This window comes from Ictalurus punctatus, chromosome 1 (assembly GCF_001660625.3).
Source record: "Ictalurus punctatus breed USDA103 chromosome 1, Coco_2.0, whole genome shotgun sequence".
NCBI classification, from domain to species: Eukaryota; Metazoa; Chordata; class Actinopteri; order Siluriformes; family Ictaluridae; genus Ictalurus; species Ictalurus punctatus.
In genome coordinates, this window is record NC_030416.2 from 24936143 (window position 1) to 24955497 (window position 19355).

The 19355-nt window shown below is 36.5% G+C and overlaps 1 protein-coding gene across 1 annotated transcript; it reads right to left on the bottom strand.

Moving 5' to 3' along the window:
* Positions 1-103: 103 nt before the first annotated feature.
* On the bottom strand, positions 104-11899 carry pnp4b (purine nucleoside phosphorylase 4b). The gene is made up of 6 exons (XM_017481462.3): positions 11743-11899; positions 9630-9802; positions 7360-7463; positions 2516-2691; positions 1859-2049; positions 104-1305 (listed from the first exon to the last, which is right to left on the bottom strand). The coding sequence occupies exons 1-6, from the start codon at positions 11766-11768 to the stop codon at positions 1082-1084; spliced, it is 894 nt and encodes a 297-aa protein (XP_017336951.1). The 5' UTR covers positions 11769-11899; the 3' UTR covers positions 104-1081.
* Positions 11900-19355: the final 7456 nt, after the last annotated feature.

A 19355-nucleotide genomic window follows, 5' to 3' on the forward strand; every position in this document is an offset into this window, starting at 1 on the left:
GCCTCCCCCTAGGCCTTGTGCATGGCCAACTGGGTTTATGGGAGATGCCATGACATGGTTGAATTATGATCAGTTAATATGAAAAAATGATTGATGATTAAAATTGTAGTTAATAATGTTTTTATTTAAAACACCGCAAGCATATGCCAGAGCAATTACAGTGACCGTTTAGTGCATCGGACTTTGGTACTCTGCTGAACTCTTGCAGATGGAAATTATTGATATATTTAGATATTGTTAGAGAAACAGTTAGAGTAATAATACACTAGGCTAGTTTGTTCACTGATTTGGTTCTATAGTTTATTTATATGCTACATTCCCTCAGCCCTAGCCCTGAAAAAACACTGTCCTGTGCTCCACACACCACTTGAGATGGCCCTGTCAAGTACTACATAGACTTACTCAGGCTGCATTGTTTTCACTCATAGGTCTTCGGTCTTCACTTGGTCTTCAGTCTTAAGGCAACACTAATCAATCCACATGTATTTAAACTCTAAAAGCTGACTGAATACAACTGTGTGGCTGTAAAGTTTTGAAGCAATCTTCATGCAATGTGCCTTCTTTATTTCTCAGGCAACGAAATGCACAATTCATTGTAGCCACTGTGAGACTTGTGTCCTTGTTTTCTATTAAGGGCAGTTTCCTCTTTCAGCTGAGGTGTTTTTGCACATGCAGTCAGGGAGATCTGGCAGCACAATACAACACACCTTGACAACAGTGATTCATTTCAGTGTTTAATGCAGGTCCCTGCATCATAGCAGTATATTCAGGGGTTTCACCTATCTTTCTCTTTGCACTATACTAAATATCATAGTGACTTGTTTCATGCAAATGAGGTTTGGACAATAGTCTGAAAATAAATGGTGTTCGTAGATCATTTGAGGCTGTTTGAATGAAATGATTAGTAGTTTCAGAGCATTTTTATTTACAATGACTCTAAACATGTCAGCTTATAGAGGATGAGTGAAAAATACATTGCCTGGGTAAGGAATTGTAACAAGCTCTGGAAAGTTGTGATAGGAAAAAAATATTCCTTGGTGTCTGCATAAATTCAGTCTGCCTGAGTCAAAATAAAGGAAGCCTAGCAGCTGTTGATGGTCTCCACTTGATGGGAGCGAGTAATAAAGGTGTTGAGCACATTCTGGAGCATCTCAGCCCTCATCTTGCTGATCTGCAGCACCTCGTCATGATTGACCTTCTCCTCATTGCTGTAGTCCAAGGACACCTTGTTGGTAATGAGAGACAGGCCTAAGACTTGCAGGCCACAATGCTTGGCCACCGTCACCTCAGGGATTGTACTCATACCTGCAGGGACAACAGGAGACAGACACTCTTCATTAAATTGCTATTTAATTATTATTTCTGAAAACCAGCGAAGAGTAGAATGCACTGCATCGTTAATAAGAGTGTGCAGTTCTGTTTTGTTTTTCTTAATGAGAAGACTGTAATAAAACATTCAAAGTTGACAATAAGATGCCTGGAGAGACATGTGATGCTTAGTAAAAGCATAGTTAAATTATAATGCGTAGAATTGTTAGAAATAATCATTAAAAAAAAAATTAGCTGGATGGGGGGGTTGGGGGGGCTTGGGTGCAGCTTTGCATGAACATTAAAGGAAGGACTGTATCTGAAATCTGAGATTCAAAACAGTTCAATTCTAATCATTTCTTCCAAAACTGCTCACCATGCCTTTAATCACTTTACATTTTGATGAAGTGTTAATTACAGTGTAGGCAGTTCACAATGGAAACAAACACAGCAATAGCAACAGTTTCCTCTTAAAATATGTATGAAGGCTCAGACAAACTCCCAAGTGAATGTGTGCACAATTGTACTGTGCGGGTGTAGTTTTCTTTACCTACAGAGTCACTTCCAAGGATATGCAGCATCCGTGCTTCAGCGACAGTCTCAAAATTGGGTCCACTGACCATGCAGTAGACCCCTTCCCGCACAAAGTCAGAATAACCCAGCTCTGTGCTGATGTCCAGAGCCAACTTTCTTAGCTCTTTGCTGTATGCATCAGACATGCATGGGAACCTGATCCCAAATCTAAAGAACATGAAGAATAATACAAGGTACATAGTCATATTTAAAAAAAATTGTACATAGTCATATTTAAAAAATTTTGTGTGATATGTTAAGCTCCTAAATGCAGTTATATAAAATTATCAACAAGACACCTGAAACACTTCAATTCAAGCGAGTAAATTCTAGTCTTATTCACTACCATCTCTGTAATGCATTTTATTTCTCTGTCCTCTAGTCTCTACTCTTGAGCCTTCATCAAGAGGAAATTTTTTTTAGTGCCAAAAATAGTAACCACCCAAATTTCCAGCCCAAACTCACATACTGTGGTTTTTCTTTTCCAATCTCAATGGACTAATTACATTTGTAGTCTGCATTCACAAAGAGAAACATATCATTTTTAATGGTAAATGTATGTTAATATAGCCACATTTGAGCAACCTTTGTTTTTGCAATTAGGACCAAGCTTTTTGTATCTCTTAGTCCCTACCGTTCATCATTGGGCCCACATAGTGGATGTTGTCCAGCAAACCCTGGCAAGTTAATGTGGTCCTTGATTATCATAATATCACCCACTTTGAAGTCCTGACAGAGGCCTCCTGATGCATTTGTTACGATAATCATCTCCACTCCCATCAGCTTGAAAATCCGCACAGGCAATGTAACCTGGAGAGAGGCACCGACTATTTCATTGTATTTTCATCAGAACCAGAACACAGTTTTTATACAACAGTTCAAGGTCTCTCCTAGAGTGTTTTCCAACACAAAAATGTGTACTCTCTTTGGGGTCATACAAAGCTGAGAATTATGTATCAAATTAATGGGATTCTATCCAAATCATGCATATTTTACTGTAAAAGCCTATAGCACATGTAGACAATTCTCATCCTACTACCATAATCTAAATTCATTCATTCATCTTCAAGAACTGTTTTATCCTGGTCAGGGATCTGGAGCCAGTCCCAGTAACACTGGGCGCAGGGCGGGAGAATTTGCTCCAGATGGGAAGTGAGTTTCAATCACTGGGCACCAAGCACACATACACATTCACACACTTATTCATACAAGGTGGCAATTTAGTCAATACACCTATCTGCATGTTCATAAACAATGGGAGTAAACAGGAAAACAGAGAGGAAACCCACATAAACACCTTGTGAACATGTGAAACTCCACATGCCGGCAATAACCTAAACTCAGGATTGAACAAAGGACCCTGGAGTTATGCGGTCAAACATCACCCACTGTACCTCTGTGCAGCCCACCACACTCTAAAGACAACCTGAAATAAAACTGACCTTTTTACCTTGTTTAGGCCATGTTCCTGGTGCATGATTCATGTATTAATCACTTAAAAGACAAAATTCTTATTTTCTTCCAAAATCAAAATCCAATAAAATTTGCCCATTGCTAATTGTCTTTTGATTATTACTACCATCTTATCACCATGCAGAATCATAACAGTTTTACATATCCCTTTCCCCACTTCCAGTTCTTATCAAGTCAAAATGTGAACAGAAACAAAAACGACGAAAATATCTTAGAAATATGTTATCATTGTGGAGGAAAAAGCATTATAATTTCTGTTTCACATTGTCCTTAAATCATAATTAATCCTACCCCACTATTTAATTTCTAAATCTTTATTTTGTGTGTGTGTGTGTGTGTGTGTGTGTGTGTGTGTGTGTGTGTGTGTGTGTGTGTGTGTGTGTGTGTGTGTGTGTGTGTGTGTGTGTGTGAGAGAGAGAGAGAGAGAGAGAGAGAGAGAGAGAGAGAGAGAGAGAGAGCAGCTGCAGCTGTGAGCAGGGGGTACAGAGAAGCTTTAGTGATGTTAAAAAAGATAAATGCAGAATGTGGATACAAGGCTATTAGGGTCTTTGCCATGCAGAGAGTGTGACAGTAAGAAACAGAGAGAATGAGCAAGAAAGATAGATGAATAATGATCTTGATGAACTGATGAAACTTGGTGAAGGCAGGAGGCTGCAACTGACAGCAGTGACTCTGTTTTAGCAGTTTATGCTCAACCAGCACTTTCTAAAACTCTAATTCCAAATCAATACTCTCCAAATTAAATTGGACACCATTACAACGTATAAACATTTTTCATGGATGGGCAATTATTTCAGTACAATTAAGCAAAGACGAGGCTACAACAGCCAATAACCTGTGCCTGTGTATACGAAATCTCCTTCAAGCATGTCCATCTGTCTTACACTCTTAGGAAAAAGGTTCTTCAAAGGTTCTTTGGATAACTAATGTTCTTGGATTACTAAAGTGATCTAAACCTCTGAACCCTTTCTGACAGGAAAAGACTGTTATAGGGTTATACCTAGCACCATATGGATTCCCCAGATGGACAAATTAAATAAATGTTAGGAATTGTAGAGTCAACCGTTGGTTTTGTGTAAGAGTGAGTGACATTATATTAGCAGTGGTTTATTTCTAAATGTGTCTCAGAGAAAGCTTGTGTTAGCCAGTTACAGGAGTCTGTTAGCTCATTTATGCAAAATAGTGTGATTAGCACTCTCCTCTGAGCATGTTCAGCTGCCCTTTCACATCACATTAGCAATATATTAAATTGTGGTGTCTGTATTTTGGAGGAAGCACCTTTCAGCCTTTACCTTTCCAGTTTGGTAGTGGTCAGTAATTAGCAATGACTAATTTACGAAAGCAAAAAAAAAAAAAAGATATGGGGAAGGAAGCTAAATTCTGAATCCATATAATAATAAAAGAAAACATGAGGTTTGCATAAGTGTATGCATGTAAATTCAAAAGGTTTCCACTCCAAGTTCCTTTTTTTGTCTGTATTTTGTATAATTTACCCTATACTTACTATCAAAAAATAAATAACACAAATAAATAACACAAAGAGCGGATGTGTATAATCCTTAAAATATCAAAATTGTGTTGTGTCAATCTCATTTACAAAGCTAACAACTTCCTTTATGTACTCTGTTTCTCTCTCTCCACTTTCTCTTCAGAGCAGTGATGGTGTAATCAGACTTAAGCTGTAGAAATAAGGAAAGTATTCAAACACTAACTGCATCAGCTCCGTGAAAGTGCCTTACTAATTAACATAACCAGGGGGTCAGTGAAGGGCTAGGAACATTATTATCCAATTACCCTCAACAGCACATCTGTCAGCAAAGAAGAGCTAACTTAATGAAGTTGTGTACATGTTTGCATGCATGTTATTGCATGCACTCAAAATGATAACCTGTAAATAAGGCAAGTTTCATGGTAACATATTCTTCTCATTCTACAACTCTAAACTGAGGGATAGGTTAGCAAATCAGTATGGTAAATGAACTGATTGAGTGAGTAGTCTGCTTATTCACTCAGTGAGCAGAACACAATCATGTCTGTCAAATGCTTCATGATTTTAGCTTCTTACGGTGCATTCAGCTTCAATTGTAGATTGACAGGTCCTCATGAAATCTCTTTATTAGAGAGTGAAAAAAGCAGAGTGATGGTGCAAGGTTTAAGAGGATTATCATCCAAACCAGCAGAAAAAGAATTTGCTTTCCAGTCATCTTGTACCTCAGATTAGTTATTTCAAATCTCTCTGGCTGCAGATAATCAAGGTGCACTGTCTGTCAAAATTAGAATTGCTTGTGTTACAGGTTTTGGAGAAAGACAGTCTGCAGATGACTATTTTTTAAAGTAAAATTTCTCCATTTTATTCATTGCCAATACCAACACAGCAGTTAATTCCAGTGTATAGCACATCTGCCACCAGTCTGTGAGGAAGACCATTCCTTTCATCCAGAGAGCAGAACCAATAGTTCTCTTTTGGACTCAAGCTACAAATGGCTATGGCATCATCAGACTTGCAATCTCCTCACAATAGGATGATACAATGCTACATTGATAAACTGTTCTGCTACTTTTAAATCGTACTGTTGTGCTGAAAACATGGACCATTTTCGAAAAATGGTAATTCATTATAGGTAGGGTTAACCTCCTAATGAGAGCTTGACGTGTAATTACACAAAAATCCCACACTAATTTGAGTAATCTTAATCTTGAATTTAAACATTGATGAAACTTTGATTCCGGTCAGCAGCATACCAGGTAGAAGGCTTCAAGTAGAACATTTTCATAGAGATGACCCCTTGAAATGCTGGTACTGAACAAGACGGGCAATGGATTGATTTAATGCCTAAACCTGCATTAAGAGTGAACTGCTCTTGTCCAGCTTTAGAGACACATTCTGGCAGTGATGTCTGACTGTAATGCGTTGTGTCATATTGTCAGAGGTGCAATTACTCTGGCAGTTCTTCTGCACTTTTGGAGGATGTCAATCCCTCTACGATTTAATGAAAAGATGGTCCTTGGCACCTTGTGCCACACTTAAATGATCCCCCTGGATAGACATGTGTAAATTTCAGAGCTCCTCTCTCACATGACCCAGGCTAAGCAAGCCTAGAACTCAATTTGTTCTGGCTTCTGTAAAGCTAACAAGTCAGTAGGCAGAAGGACATGAAGTTCATTGCCAAAAAAAATATTTTTACAAATAGGCTGTGACTTAGTAGTCTAATACATCAAACTAGTTCTTCAGTGGATATGTATAATCACACCATACTTATACTCAAGGGGTCTGATTTAAGATACTAGTACTTTAAACTATTTCTATTTCTAATAGATATTGGACAGTATGTGTCCAGCATTCTGTGAATGAAAACATGTATGCCACTTACTGTATATGACAACATTGTTTAGATTTCTGTTGTTAAATCTTGCTTTTATAATTCTAGACTCATACTCACCTATCCTCTTCATGCTTGTGTATAATAGTAATATTGGGAGAGAACAATATTTCTTTCTAATATCAGCACCTCAGTTGTACTCTCTATATTTATGCAGCACGGGTTCTGATTGTGACAGCTAAAGTTAATGAGCCATACCCGAGGTGCCAACTCCATTTTTTTTGCAGATAGGAGTAGCTTTCTCTGGGTTCAATTGTCCTTGTGGAGTCAGAAAGATTGCCAGGGTCAATAGCTTACAGAGGTAAATGCCACATTTACCTGCATTCATTAGGAGTTGGAACAGCTTACATGGGCAAACCCATGTAAAAAAGAAACATACTCAACCTTGTTTAAGATTATGAACAGGGATTTTACACACAATGCATTACAGTTAAAGACACTGAAGAATAATGTGAATATTTCCTATAATCTGATCAGCACATTTGGGGTGGATGTCTTCAATAATTTCAGTGATGTGATTGGATGTGATCTAATGCTAATGCACATGATTTACAATGCTAAAATGCCCTGGTGTCAAATGATTGTTATGGCATTAGATTTAAGGGCATGAAGAGTTCAGACTCACCTTGCACAATGAATAACCCTCATATAGATGGAACCTGCCCTGCATGAAGACACAGGACTTGTCTTTTATATGACCAAACACAAGCTGCCCATCATGGCCAGGCACTATGTACATGGGAAAGAGATACATCATTGACATTTTACAATGACTGTTCTCACATTTGCATAAATGTGATATAAATATATCCAATTTTCAGTAACATATATTGGTAGGTAAATCAGCAAGATGGTAAAACCTTTGAAAATCTATTGTGTATACCGTGTATTACTCATTTATAATGAAAACATTTATGTGTGTTCAGGATGACCAGTGCCTCTTTCAGAACAATGCATTACATCATATGTGACATATCTTGTTTCATGTGTTATTCTCTGACTAATACGGCATGATGTATGATGTAATATAACAATAAGTTGGTATGCTTTGCCTTGAAGCCATAAGTGTCACACACTAAATAAAATGACAAGTATTTGGTGGACATCTTTCGGTGATGCATTAATAAATTAAATAACACTGCTAGATTGGCATCCTTATTTTATTCAATCATTACATTTGCACTCCAGGTAATATGTCCAGCCTTAAATATGACTGGTGGGTTTGATGCCATGTAGATGACACAAGGTGCCTATTTACTATCATTAACCTTCATATTTGGGAAAATATGGGCAGAATGTATTTCATCACCTGACCAATCCCAGCCTGTTCAAATGCAACCTTGAATACTGAGATTTGCTTAGCCCTAAAATCTGCACGGTTATAAGACAGCAGCTGGATCATTACCTCTGTTGCTCTATAAGCTTCTTTTTGTTGTTGTTGAAGATTGACAGATGGATCTAGGAAGGGGGTTTATTTCTTTATTGTAACTATGAAAATGGTGTATTTTTTGTTTTTGTTTTTTAATATTGCAGAGTTAATGAGCATGATAACCGCTTAATCTGTACATGTTTGTTATTTTCTGGGTGATAAAACAATTGTTATAATGAGAAAAAATAAATACTGTTTTGTTAATTATGTTGTTTAAAACTTTTTGTTTAAGTTTTTTCAAGGTCATTTTGAGGTCATTTAAAATGCACATTGCATAAAATCAACATTAAGCATTTTAAGCTAATGTAAGATGAATTGATTTTACTGCAATTATTAGAGATCAAATGATCTAATACTAAGTATCATGCTGAATATTTGTATCAACACTGAAACACCAGATAGGTGTCAGATCAGATTTTAAGCATTCTGATGCAATGTACTAACATCTTGTATACTCAGTGCATGTGACACAGACACAACACAAATCTTTCATATTACTTTACCTTAAAGCTTGCTGTTATTAGTGTTGTATCAAAAATGGGAAAACGGATTGGTGTAGTAACCTTAAATATTTTACTAAAACAAAATTTGAGTAAAACATTAAAAAAAAAAAAAAAAAGTTCTTATAATTAAAAGCCGTTATCACAATGTAGTCAATAGGCATCAGTTAACAATGATAAGTCTCATGATAAGTTTGGCACAGTCATTAAACACAGTGAAAGTTTTATACTCATCATTTATTTCATCAATTCAAAATGGAGCACAAACAGACATGCACACACACACACACGCACACACACACACACACACAAATATCATTATGTGCATTCTAACACTTATCAAGATTATTCACTTCACCACATAAATATTTAAATATGTCCAAGATATCATAATAAGAACCCCCTCTGGCAGAGATTACGGACTATTTTTACCCAAGTCGTCATATTTTATTCATGGCCAGTAGTTATTAATTCTCATGTATTCATGGCTCATTTTACCAAGACTTGGGCATGATTTGTTAACCACAACAAAATGAGAGGCATAGCCAAACCCCTGTGTACGGTACTGCAGGCTCTGAGCTTTCCCAACAGCCCCATACCCTGACTGCATCCTTTTCATAAGATGAATAAATTTATGATAGTTTCTGGGTAATAACACAAGCCGATTTCTTCCATATTCTATGTGCACATCGGAATAAACCCATTCTTTAAGTTTATTTCCATATCAGTATTTTTAGACCCCTGTTAGCTCAGATTGACAGGAAAAAATCTTGACCTAACCAAAATGATGTCTTTTTCATCTATAGGTGTCAAGGTCAATAATGAGATTGAATTTAAAGGTTAATATACAATAAGCAGTTTTCAGGTACTGACTAGTTTAAATCTGTACATCATTTATGATTGTACTAGTCAATTTTAAACATGTACAGAACATGCTTCAACAAAGGTCAAATACAAGTCAAATACCTGTGCTCACAGGGAAATTGGGGATGTCCTCATAGCGAAAGGCCTGTTTGTTGGAGACGCTCTCTGCAAGGAAGCTGAGTCCAGAGCCACATATTACAGCTATCTTTGGGCGGTGTCTAGTCCTGCTCAGAAGCCACTCTGTAGCTAGCTTACACTCATCAAATGAGCAGCAACTGAAACAGAAAGGACATAGTAAGTAAAGTCTGGATATGATATCACTAAACTGATGATGAAGAGCTTCATTTGATTATCAGATAGAGATGTGAGACATGATACAGGATTAAATTCACTTCAATGTATAGGGGAAAATATCGACGTAATGTCAGAATGAGCACAAAATCAAAGCCATTCATTCCTTCATTCTTCTTCACTCATTCTTGCTTTATCCTGGTCAGGGTCTCGGTGGATCCAGCGCCTATGCCAGGAACACTGGGCACAAGTTCGAGGCACACATTGACTGGGACAACAGTCCATTACAGGGCACCATGCACACTCATATTCACACCTAGTGGCAATTTAGCACAGGCAATCCAGCTACCGGTATGATTTTGGAAGGATTTTGGAACACCATGCAGAAGCAGGGAAAACATCCACATAGACGGCAATCCAGGTTTTGGGTTAGGAAGGGAGTTAGGGAACCATTTCTTCCTTTTTGTTTATGCTTGTGAATGTAGTTTTGTTTGGAGAGTTAATGTTTAGTGTTAGTGTGACCACATGAGCCCCACTGTGCAACTACTCTGACATCAAAACTACCCAAATTAAAATCTTTAGCTTTAAAAAAGAAAATAATTAAAAATGTGAAAAATTTTAAATAATGTAAAAATTGGAGAACAATTAGTGTGATGCAAAGCAATTAGATGTCCAAAAGGGATGCAAGATTAGATATTTTGGGGTTTTGTTTTCATGCTGATGCAAGTGTAATTTGTTGGTTAATGCTGGAATGTTGCTATTTTGGTGCTTATTTTGCTATAAGTGCTGTGATGAAGTTGGTGTAGTGGCTCAAAAGCAGGAGTGACATTCAAAATCCTGACACAGTGTGATTTTCAAACTTATTTTGGGGCTACCGCCTTTCAAGACAACCTCTTGTCACAGACACAAAGATAAAATGATATTTTCCTGATCTCAAGCACAGCTTTAAATGTCTTTATTTCTATAGACATTTCTAAAACAGTGTCATGGACATTCACTGTGTATTTCACCACTTTCCAAAGTAAAAAGGCAGGTGACAAAAACACAAAATAATAGAAACTCATCTTTTAGCTCTTGAAACAGATGTTTGCTTATAATGTGACTAGACATAATTAGTTCATGTATATAGTGATCCATGACCATTCATTTCTAGTGATAAAATCAACATATGAGAACTTGGCTTTTATCTTTATACTGAAGCTTATATAGACTCCACAGTATAGCATGAATCTTGTATTTCATGGCTTTTATAGTGGGAAACCATGTTGAGGGAGAACTGACTGTTCATCTGGTGTACTCTGCAGCATCTCTCTCTATTTTCATCATTGACTTTCTATACGGTTTCTCTTTAATGCCTTTCAATCGTTCTCTTAGCCTGTTATTTGTATATTTAACCACATGCATGACTTTTAAATGATTTTGGATTTTTTGCTGTTGCCATTTTTTAAATGTGTTTTTGTGATACCATCACTACATGACTAAACAAGAGCAGCATGAACTCTATGTTTGAAATTATATACAAACAACATAAATAAAACCAATTAAATCATTGCTTACCCTAACTAAATTAAAACAACTGCTTAAAATAACAACCAACCCAGGCTAGATGGTCCACATCACCTTCATGGTCTAGATAAAATACAGCTGTTTTACATCTTTAAAGCATTATTTATCTTGTGCATGACAATAATATTATTTTCCACTGTGTTGTCATGCCTAAGGCTGCTGTGAATAGCAGTGCTGTTAAACTGAAAGATAGTCAAAGTACAGGCTTACTATCGGCTAAAAAAACCTGTATTAATTAAGTATATTAAGTATACATTAAATATACACTATATGTTTAATACAGAATCTAAATATGAATCCTTCCATAAATACAATTAGAAAATAATACTCAGATATGACTGGATTAAAACAGATTTACCATGAATTTCCCTTGTCCCTGTGCATGATTCCAGGCTATAAAGTGAACAAGAAGAGGACCTTGTATTGTGGGAAGTTAAACCTTGTAAAAAGTGATAAAAGAGAGAGAGAGAGAGAGAGAGAGAGAGAGAGAGAGAGAGAATATGGTTAAGTCATTCTAGTGATCTTCTGGTGTCTTCTCATTGGCTGAGCTTGTGGTGGGAGAGAAATATTTACATAGTTTCCCAGTGAACTGTATGGCTTTGTCCTTTTACTTGTGAAGTGCACACATGTTGTGTGAGTGCAATGTTTTTGAGGGCCAAGTTACTTACAAACAGTAATTCATGTGCCACATGTGCCATATTTATTTATTTATTTATTTATTATTTTTTAAATCAGATGAATAAGGAATCTTTTTCATATTTAACCTGTTGTACAGAGTGATGGCTCATATGTACTGACATACTGTCCTTTGTACACAAAAACATGCCTTGTTTTTGTGATCCAAGTAAAAAGCATTACTTGGAAGTGAAGTAAATTATGTTTGCTCAACAAGAAGAACCAATTTTCACTGTCATCTATGGAGGAGAACTATACTAATTCACAGGTTTGTTTTTGGCAAAGGTTGAAAAATGAGCCTGATTGATCAATAGAATGTAAACATGTGCCTATTTACAAATCTTATGGAATAATCTGTGGACCATGAGGCATGTTAGATATTGTTTAAAAACTAACATAGAAAATTGTGAATATACCAATAGGCTGAAAAACTATGTAGTAGTAGAGTTTCTTTCATATGAATGTAGTAACTCTTATTTGTTTGTTATATCCACTGACTGTGAATTTTCATAATCTGTATTTTCTGCGTCAGTGCTAAAAACATCAGTTATTATTCAGCATTTATAATCTTTTGATTAAATAAATATACCATAGCTTTGAATGTCCAGATACAAGCTGAACAATCAATCACAGCTAGGCATTTATACACGTTCACCTACGACTTTCAAATCATCCTACAGTCTTTTTTGTTTGTTATTATTTCTTAAGTATCTTTCCTTTATGAGCTGTTGCATTTGGCATCTTTTTAATATTTTCAGGTTACTTTTGTTAAGTCAAGTGCTGAAAAACAAGCAATGCCAAATGAATCAGACAGTGCCATAGGATAAACAGACACTTTTGCATCTGCTCCAGCTTAGGCATTGAATTCTGTATTAAGGGATCACAGAGTGTAGATGAGCACCTTGTGGTGCTCTCATCACTTCTCTCACATGACTACTTTTCTGTAGCCCTGAGAGAAATTCGACAGGCCATGTATTAGAGAGGTATGAATCTTTCTGAATATGCCTGATTGCACCTGCCTCATCTGTACCTGAGCTACTTACTGACAGACACTAGCATTCCTACAATAAGCTCATTTACATGGGATAGACATAAAGCTTTCCACAGCTGAACATGTGGTAGTCATGTAAGAAAGTCACATAAAATCTAATGAATCATCACATAAATCTTCAAAGATGCTAATCTTTGAGACAAACTACACCACTTTTTTTTTTTTTTTTTTGCCATTTCACTGTCAAATCCTAGAGGAGAATTTCTTGGTTCAGATGAGTCAGCACTATGCCTGGAGTCCAAGGTAATAACAGTTAATGAGTAACACAACTAAACCCACAGTTATGCATATTTATGTTTCATCTAGGAGGTCACAGGAAAGGTGGTAAGGGATTAGATAAATGAAAATGTATCAGTTACTTCTCATGTGTGAAAGAGTGTGTACCTGTTCAATCTGAAGGACTGATCTGGTTTCAAATAAGAATTTGAAAAGCTCACTTAAACACCCATTTTGTCTCTGATTTCTCAAGGCAGTGGCTACTTTATATGAACAGCAGGTCATAGTGTTCATAGCTTCAGTTTGCCAATTTCTAATGCCAAAAAGCTATTAAATGATAATATTTGACCACAGAGGGATGCCAACATACATGCCTGGCAAAGTCCAGGAAAATGTGTACGTTATATTAATAATGATTGTACTGTAGATAATCAAATCGATACTTATTACTTAATAATCAAGATTAGAAATGATATTTATTTAGGGCAGAAGAGCTCTAGTCCTGTTTAGTCCTGCTTCTTTGCATTTTAACTTTGTACAGACGCCTTTGCCATTTATCTTTGAGTGCCTAATAATCTCACATGCTAATTAAAGTTACTTTAAAAAAGAAAAACAAAAAGAAGATTTCAAAGAATTGAGGGTAATATGGAATTAATTTAATTGATTACACTGTTACACCAAACCCTTACAGATATGAAGGTGTGAGAACATGTTGAACAAATACATTCCAATTTCAGCACACATTTGCTCATCTCAAATGATAATGTTACCTAGCTATTTCCAGTTTTGATGGATTAAGATTTTGACAGTGTTCATGCTTTCACTAAGTAAAAACTTGTCTGCTCTTTTTTCACTCATGAAGTTTAGTCAGTGTTATGTTATGAAAAAAGCTTATCTGTGCATAGAATGTACTGTCTGTTTATCCAGACAGTATACCGAGTCTCTCTCTCTCTCTCTCTCTCTCTCTCTCTCTCTCTCTCTCTCTCTCACACACACACACGCACACACATACACACATACACAGACACACACACACACACTCACACACACACACTATCTCTCAGAGCCAGAGGGTCATTGACTTATTTAGCAAACAGCACTGGTTTAAAGATAGACGTTTATATATGTATGTGTGATAAGACAACAGAAAGAAATCATGCCCTCCTCACAAAGGTGTGTGTGTGTGTGTGTGTGTGTGTGTGTGTGTGTGTGTGTGTGTGTGTGTTTGTTTGTTTAGGGGTGAGGGTGGCACTAATATTTCGTCTTTTCTTTACTATGTACTAAGGACTTCCTGATAATTTCGGCCTGCAATAGACTCAGTGCTAGAAGTGGAATAAGTGCTGGAACTCCCCTGGTGTTACCTGTTTTAGCAAACAGGTTACCTGCTTAAGTTGTTTTGAGGCCCTGCAGTGAATAAAACACTAAATTACCAATGTTTAAAACATATTGTATATTACTCTAATTAAGAAGACAGAATTAAGAAGATACAGATTTATCTGAACATTCAAAAAATGTAAACTATGCATATTCAAAATAATATTAAACTATTAATTATTTTTGGTTTAGAGTGCCATCAGTGCAGCTCATCATTCCCCAATTTTGAGATATGTTTGAATATTTACCTCCATTCAGGCCAAATCACACTGGACACATTTCTAATATGATTCTTTGATGCATGTGCTTCGCGACAGTAATGCTTCCCTATTCAATCCACAGTCTTCAGCTAGTGATTCATTCTGACGGGCCAGACCCACAGGCTCAGGTGACCTGGCTGAAGATGCCAAATCTCTGTGTATATTTGGGACAGCAGATTTGCTTTGAGAGGAGGCCACAAGACTTTTCCAACCAGCAGCAAAAGTAGTAGAGGAAAGATTGGCCATCTTGAGGCCATGAGCTATGCAATATGCATCATATTCTGGATTTTCCTCTGCAATATCATACATCATCCATTCTAGGGTTTACAATTATGGCTAGCTGTAATAATGAAACACAATCTGATTAACATAACCAGCTAGCTATTGAACACTGGCTATCAAGTTACACACTCTAGAAAATTCATCTGGAAAGCACATGTGGGTGTGATGGTCTGGTGTCTGCAAACGTTTGACCACAAAGTGTTCATTTAATCACTTACTTTTGTAAATATATTCTATTCCTCAGTTGGAACAGTTGAAGCAAACGCAGTAATTTCACTGTTTGATAGACTTTCATGGAAGTCATTTGCTGTGAGCATAATTATTCACTGAGAATAATGAGGAAAGATGCACGTGATGATGCCTTCAAATTTTAGCCACAATTAGACACCGTAGATGACAGCAGGCATATACACTATTCTGAATAAAGATGGACTTGATGGATATGAATGGATGTAAATGTTGGCTAAAATGCTGTTTTCTTAGAAAACTTCTAAATTTAACCCTGAGGTACATTATTTTAAAGTGTTCACAATGGCACAATAATGCATACTGAATATCACAGTATCTTGTGCTGATTGTGACTACAATCCTAAGAGAACAACTCCCATGCACACACAAACACAAACACAAAATACCAAAGAGAATTTGAATAAACTATATTTCCTAATAATGACAGTTGGTGCGAAGTCTTATAGTGCTCACCATGCTGAATAAACCAAATAAAAAACATTTTCTATTATAAAAGACATGAGGTGTATATGCAGGCAGCTGTGACACAGATTACTGAATGTTCACTAAAACGGAATACCTGCAATATCTAAAAAAATATAATTCCCAGTAACTGCCATGTTTTTTAAATGCCAATCATTTTTAATTTTACATAATTGGTTTTGGGGTTGTTGAGGTTTTGATTCTCACTTGAGGCTTGCCAAAAAAGAAATACACAACTAAATAATACAGAAGTACTGGCACAGCATTTTCAGATTCGCTCCAGTGTTTACTGGCCTGTTCTAAGATCAGTTCTGTATGCTGTGTTTTAAAGCAAACAAGTCTTTTCTGTCTATGAGATGAGAGTAGCATTTCTATGTTGATATGTCTGAGGGCCCTTTTACAGAATTTAACATACTTTATGTCCAGTTAGGGTCATTACATTTCAAGTGGTCCAACGCAGGTTGCTTGACTGTTTTTAATTTTCCTAATTTTTTTATTTTTGCGTGATTACCTCTGGGTATCTGAGCTATGTATGTTACCTCTATGTAGCTGAGCTTCTGAGCTATTGTCACTTACTGCTTTTAACACCGAATAAACAAAACCATGGCTCTTTTTATGACACTATTCATTTGTAAAACACCCAACTGAACACTGTACATCCATATGTATACATGTATACATCCATATCCATAATGGATAAAATCTATTCACGCATACCAGTTGTACATCTGTATCAACATGATAGATCAGGTTGGTTCTTCAAATCTGGTCTTTGAGGTCAACTGTCCAGCAGAGTTTACCTCCAATCTCAAACTCACAATTTTTACAGCAGAATGCTACTACAGAGAACTTATTTCTGTCAAAATTTCAGGTTCGTATCTGGTCCTCCACCATAGATATTCAACCCGAAAGTGTGGGAAATTTTTAAAAATCGCACTCTCGCTCCCATAAAAAAGTCTCAAACATGAAATGTTCTGCATGTACACTATACTTACCTAGGTACCCCCTAAACAAATTAAGACTGAGACTCGAACCCTTCCCATTATAAATTGACCCTAAAAGTGGAACTGTGAGCAATTTTGAGCATTGCATTTGGATTTAAGTTCTAAGTCTAAGGAACAAGAAAGTGTATCCATGCATCTACTGATCTATTTTTCCCCCCAAAAGAACTAGGACCATCCTGAGCTGAGATATTCATGTTTCTGTAAACACCTGTATAACCAAAATTTATTGTGTACCATGACACAAAGATGACAGTTAAATTAATTAAACCAAGTAAAATTTTAAAAAAAAAAAGAAAGAAAAAAATGGTGATTTTGCAATGTAAACACATAGAGGTAATCACTAAAAATTTTTAAAATAAAAACAGTTAATCAACCAACTTTGCAATTATTGGACCATTTTGGATGGAATGGCCCATTACTTTTCCCTTTCACAAATTAGTAGGAATGGTGTAACATCACAACAATGTGATCTACTTCACTGCACCTCCAGGGTTTTGGGTTCGAATCCTACCTCCACTCAGTGTGCATGGAGTTTGCATGTTCACCCCCTGTCCAAATACATGGCTGACCATAGTGTGTGAATGTGTGTGCAGTTGTGCTCTGCGATGGGTTGGCACTCCATCCAGGGTGCCCTCTGTCTTGTGTGCCGAGCTCCCACGGATAGACTCCAGGCTCCCCCACGACCCTGTGTAGGCTAAGTGGTATGGAAAAGAAATGGTTGGATAATAACAATAATAATTATAATAATAATAATTATGTTTTTTGTTGTCGTTGCTGATAGTATTATGGCAAGTTCCATGATTAATTACATGTCCACTGTTATTCAGCAAAGAGGTTGTGCTTACATCCAAAATATTATCAAGGTCAGATCTTTTCCGTTATAGTAAATTCACTGCCATCATTTTCAGCAGTCATGGTGTTGAATAGGTCATGCCAAACCTGTCATTGTGATATGGCTACAGATTTTTCAGCATTTATTTTGAGGCTGAATGTGTTTTGTGAAGTGTGACTAGAATGGAATATATTGCCCAGTCTATTGCTAAGGTTTAAAAGTCAAGAAAAAAAAATATTAGAGTACTATTCTCAAAGGTAATTTTACAGAATGCAATCTTATATCAGTAAAGCAGATGGGCCAATCCAATGGTGTTTTTTCATTCTTCCCCACAGTGGTCTCTCTTGCGCCCTCCATCTGTCTCTCTCTCTCTGTCTCTCTCTCTGTCTCTCTCTCTCTCTCTCTCTCTGTCTCTCTCTCTCTCTCGCTTACACACTCACACACACACACGCAGCTAGACAAATGTGACAGCAGCTCAAAACTTCAATCAGTAACGCAAGAGCAGTACAGGAGACAGCTCCTCACTCTGCTGATATCTATTTTCAGAATATCATGTTTAATGTTACAGAACGGGTATTACATTTTCTGAAAAATACCTAATGATCCTTGAATAGAATTTTTGCTGGTATATCGCTTTTCAGAAAAATATGAGTAGATTCATGTGCCTTTCTGACATGTACAATATGTGAAATTCTCTAATTAATCCATGATTGAAATGAATTAGGCTATTCATCATTTATAAGCATTTCTAAACATTGTGATGTTTATACACCATTCCTTGTTTGGGCAGCATATAATAATGCAACATATTCTCTTTTTGCCATCTGTAAATAGGACTATTTAAGGGCTGTTTTTCTATTTTTATTACATGAAGCACATTTATAATATAAATGTTATTCCAGACTTGATGTCTAGCTTGATGTCTAGGAAATGTCTAGACAAGCACAGTGGACATATGGCTAGAATAGTGATTCCCAGGAAGGACATTAGCTTCACACCTCCCCAAACCCCTGTTCCATTAGTATGATATGACCCAAAATAAGTGTGTTCTGCATGGCAGGCACATAGGTACACAACAATCTGGCAGTCAAGCACTTTTTTTTAACCTACACCCAGATTGTGCCAAATCATGAGCTTTCTTGGAGTAAATGTTGTTCTGTTTTGCAGAAAACTGTGATTAGCCTGTCTGTTAAATACATTTACAGTACATTTACATTTATTAATTTAGCACATGATTTTATCCAAAGCGACTTACAAAATACAAGCAAAATACATAATTTAACAAGTGAGACATTCATCTTATGAATATGACTAGTCTAAAATGATGTGACAAGTCAAATCAGATTGGCATTTAATAACACCTTAAGCCTTAAGTAGCCATAAATTGCTGGATAAATCATCATTTTAAACCATGAAATAGTTTGCATGTGTGTTAATTACAGTGTAGTTGGTTAAAATTGGTTGAAAAGTTATTGCAAAATGTTTCTCTGAATACAATGGATCAGTGGCGTGCATGGGGATTGGGAGGCTCAAACATCTCAGAAGGTAAATGTGCACCTCTGGTCA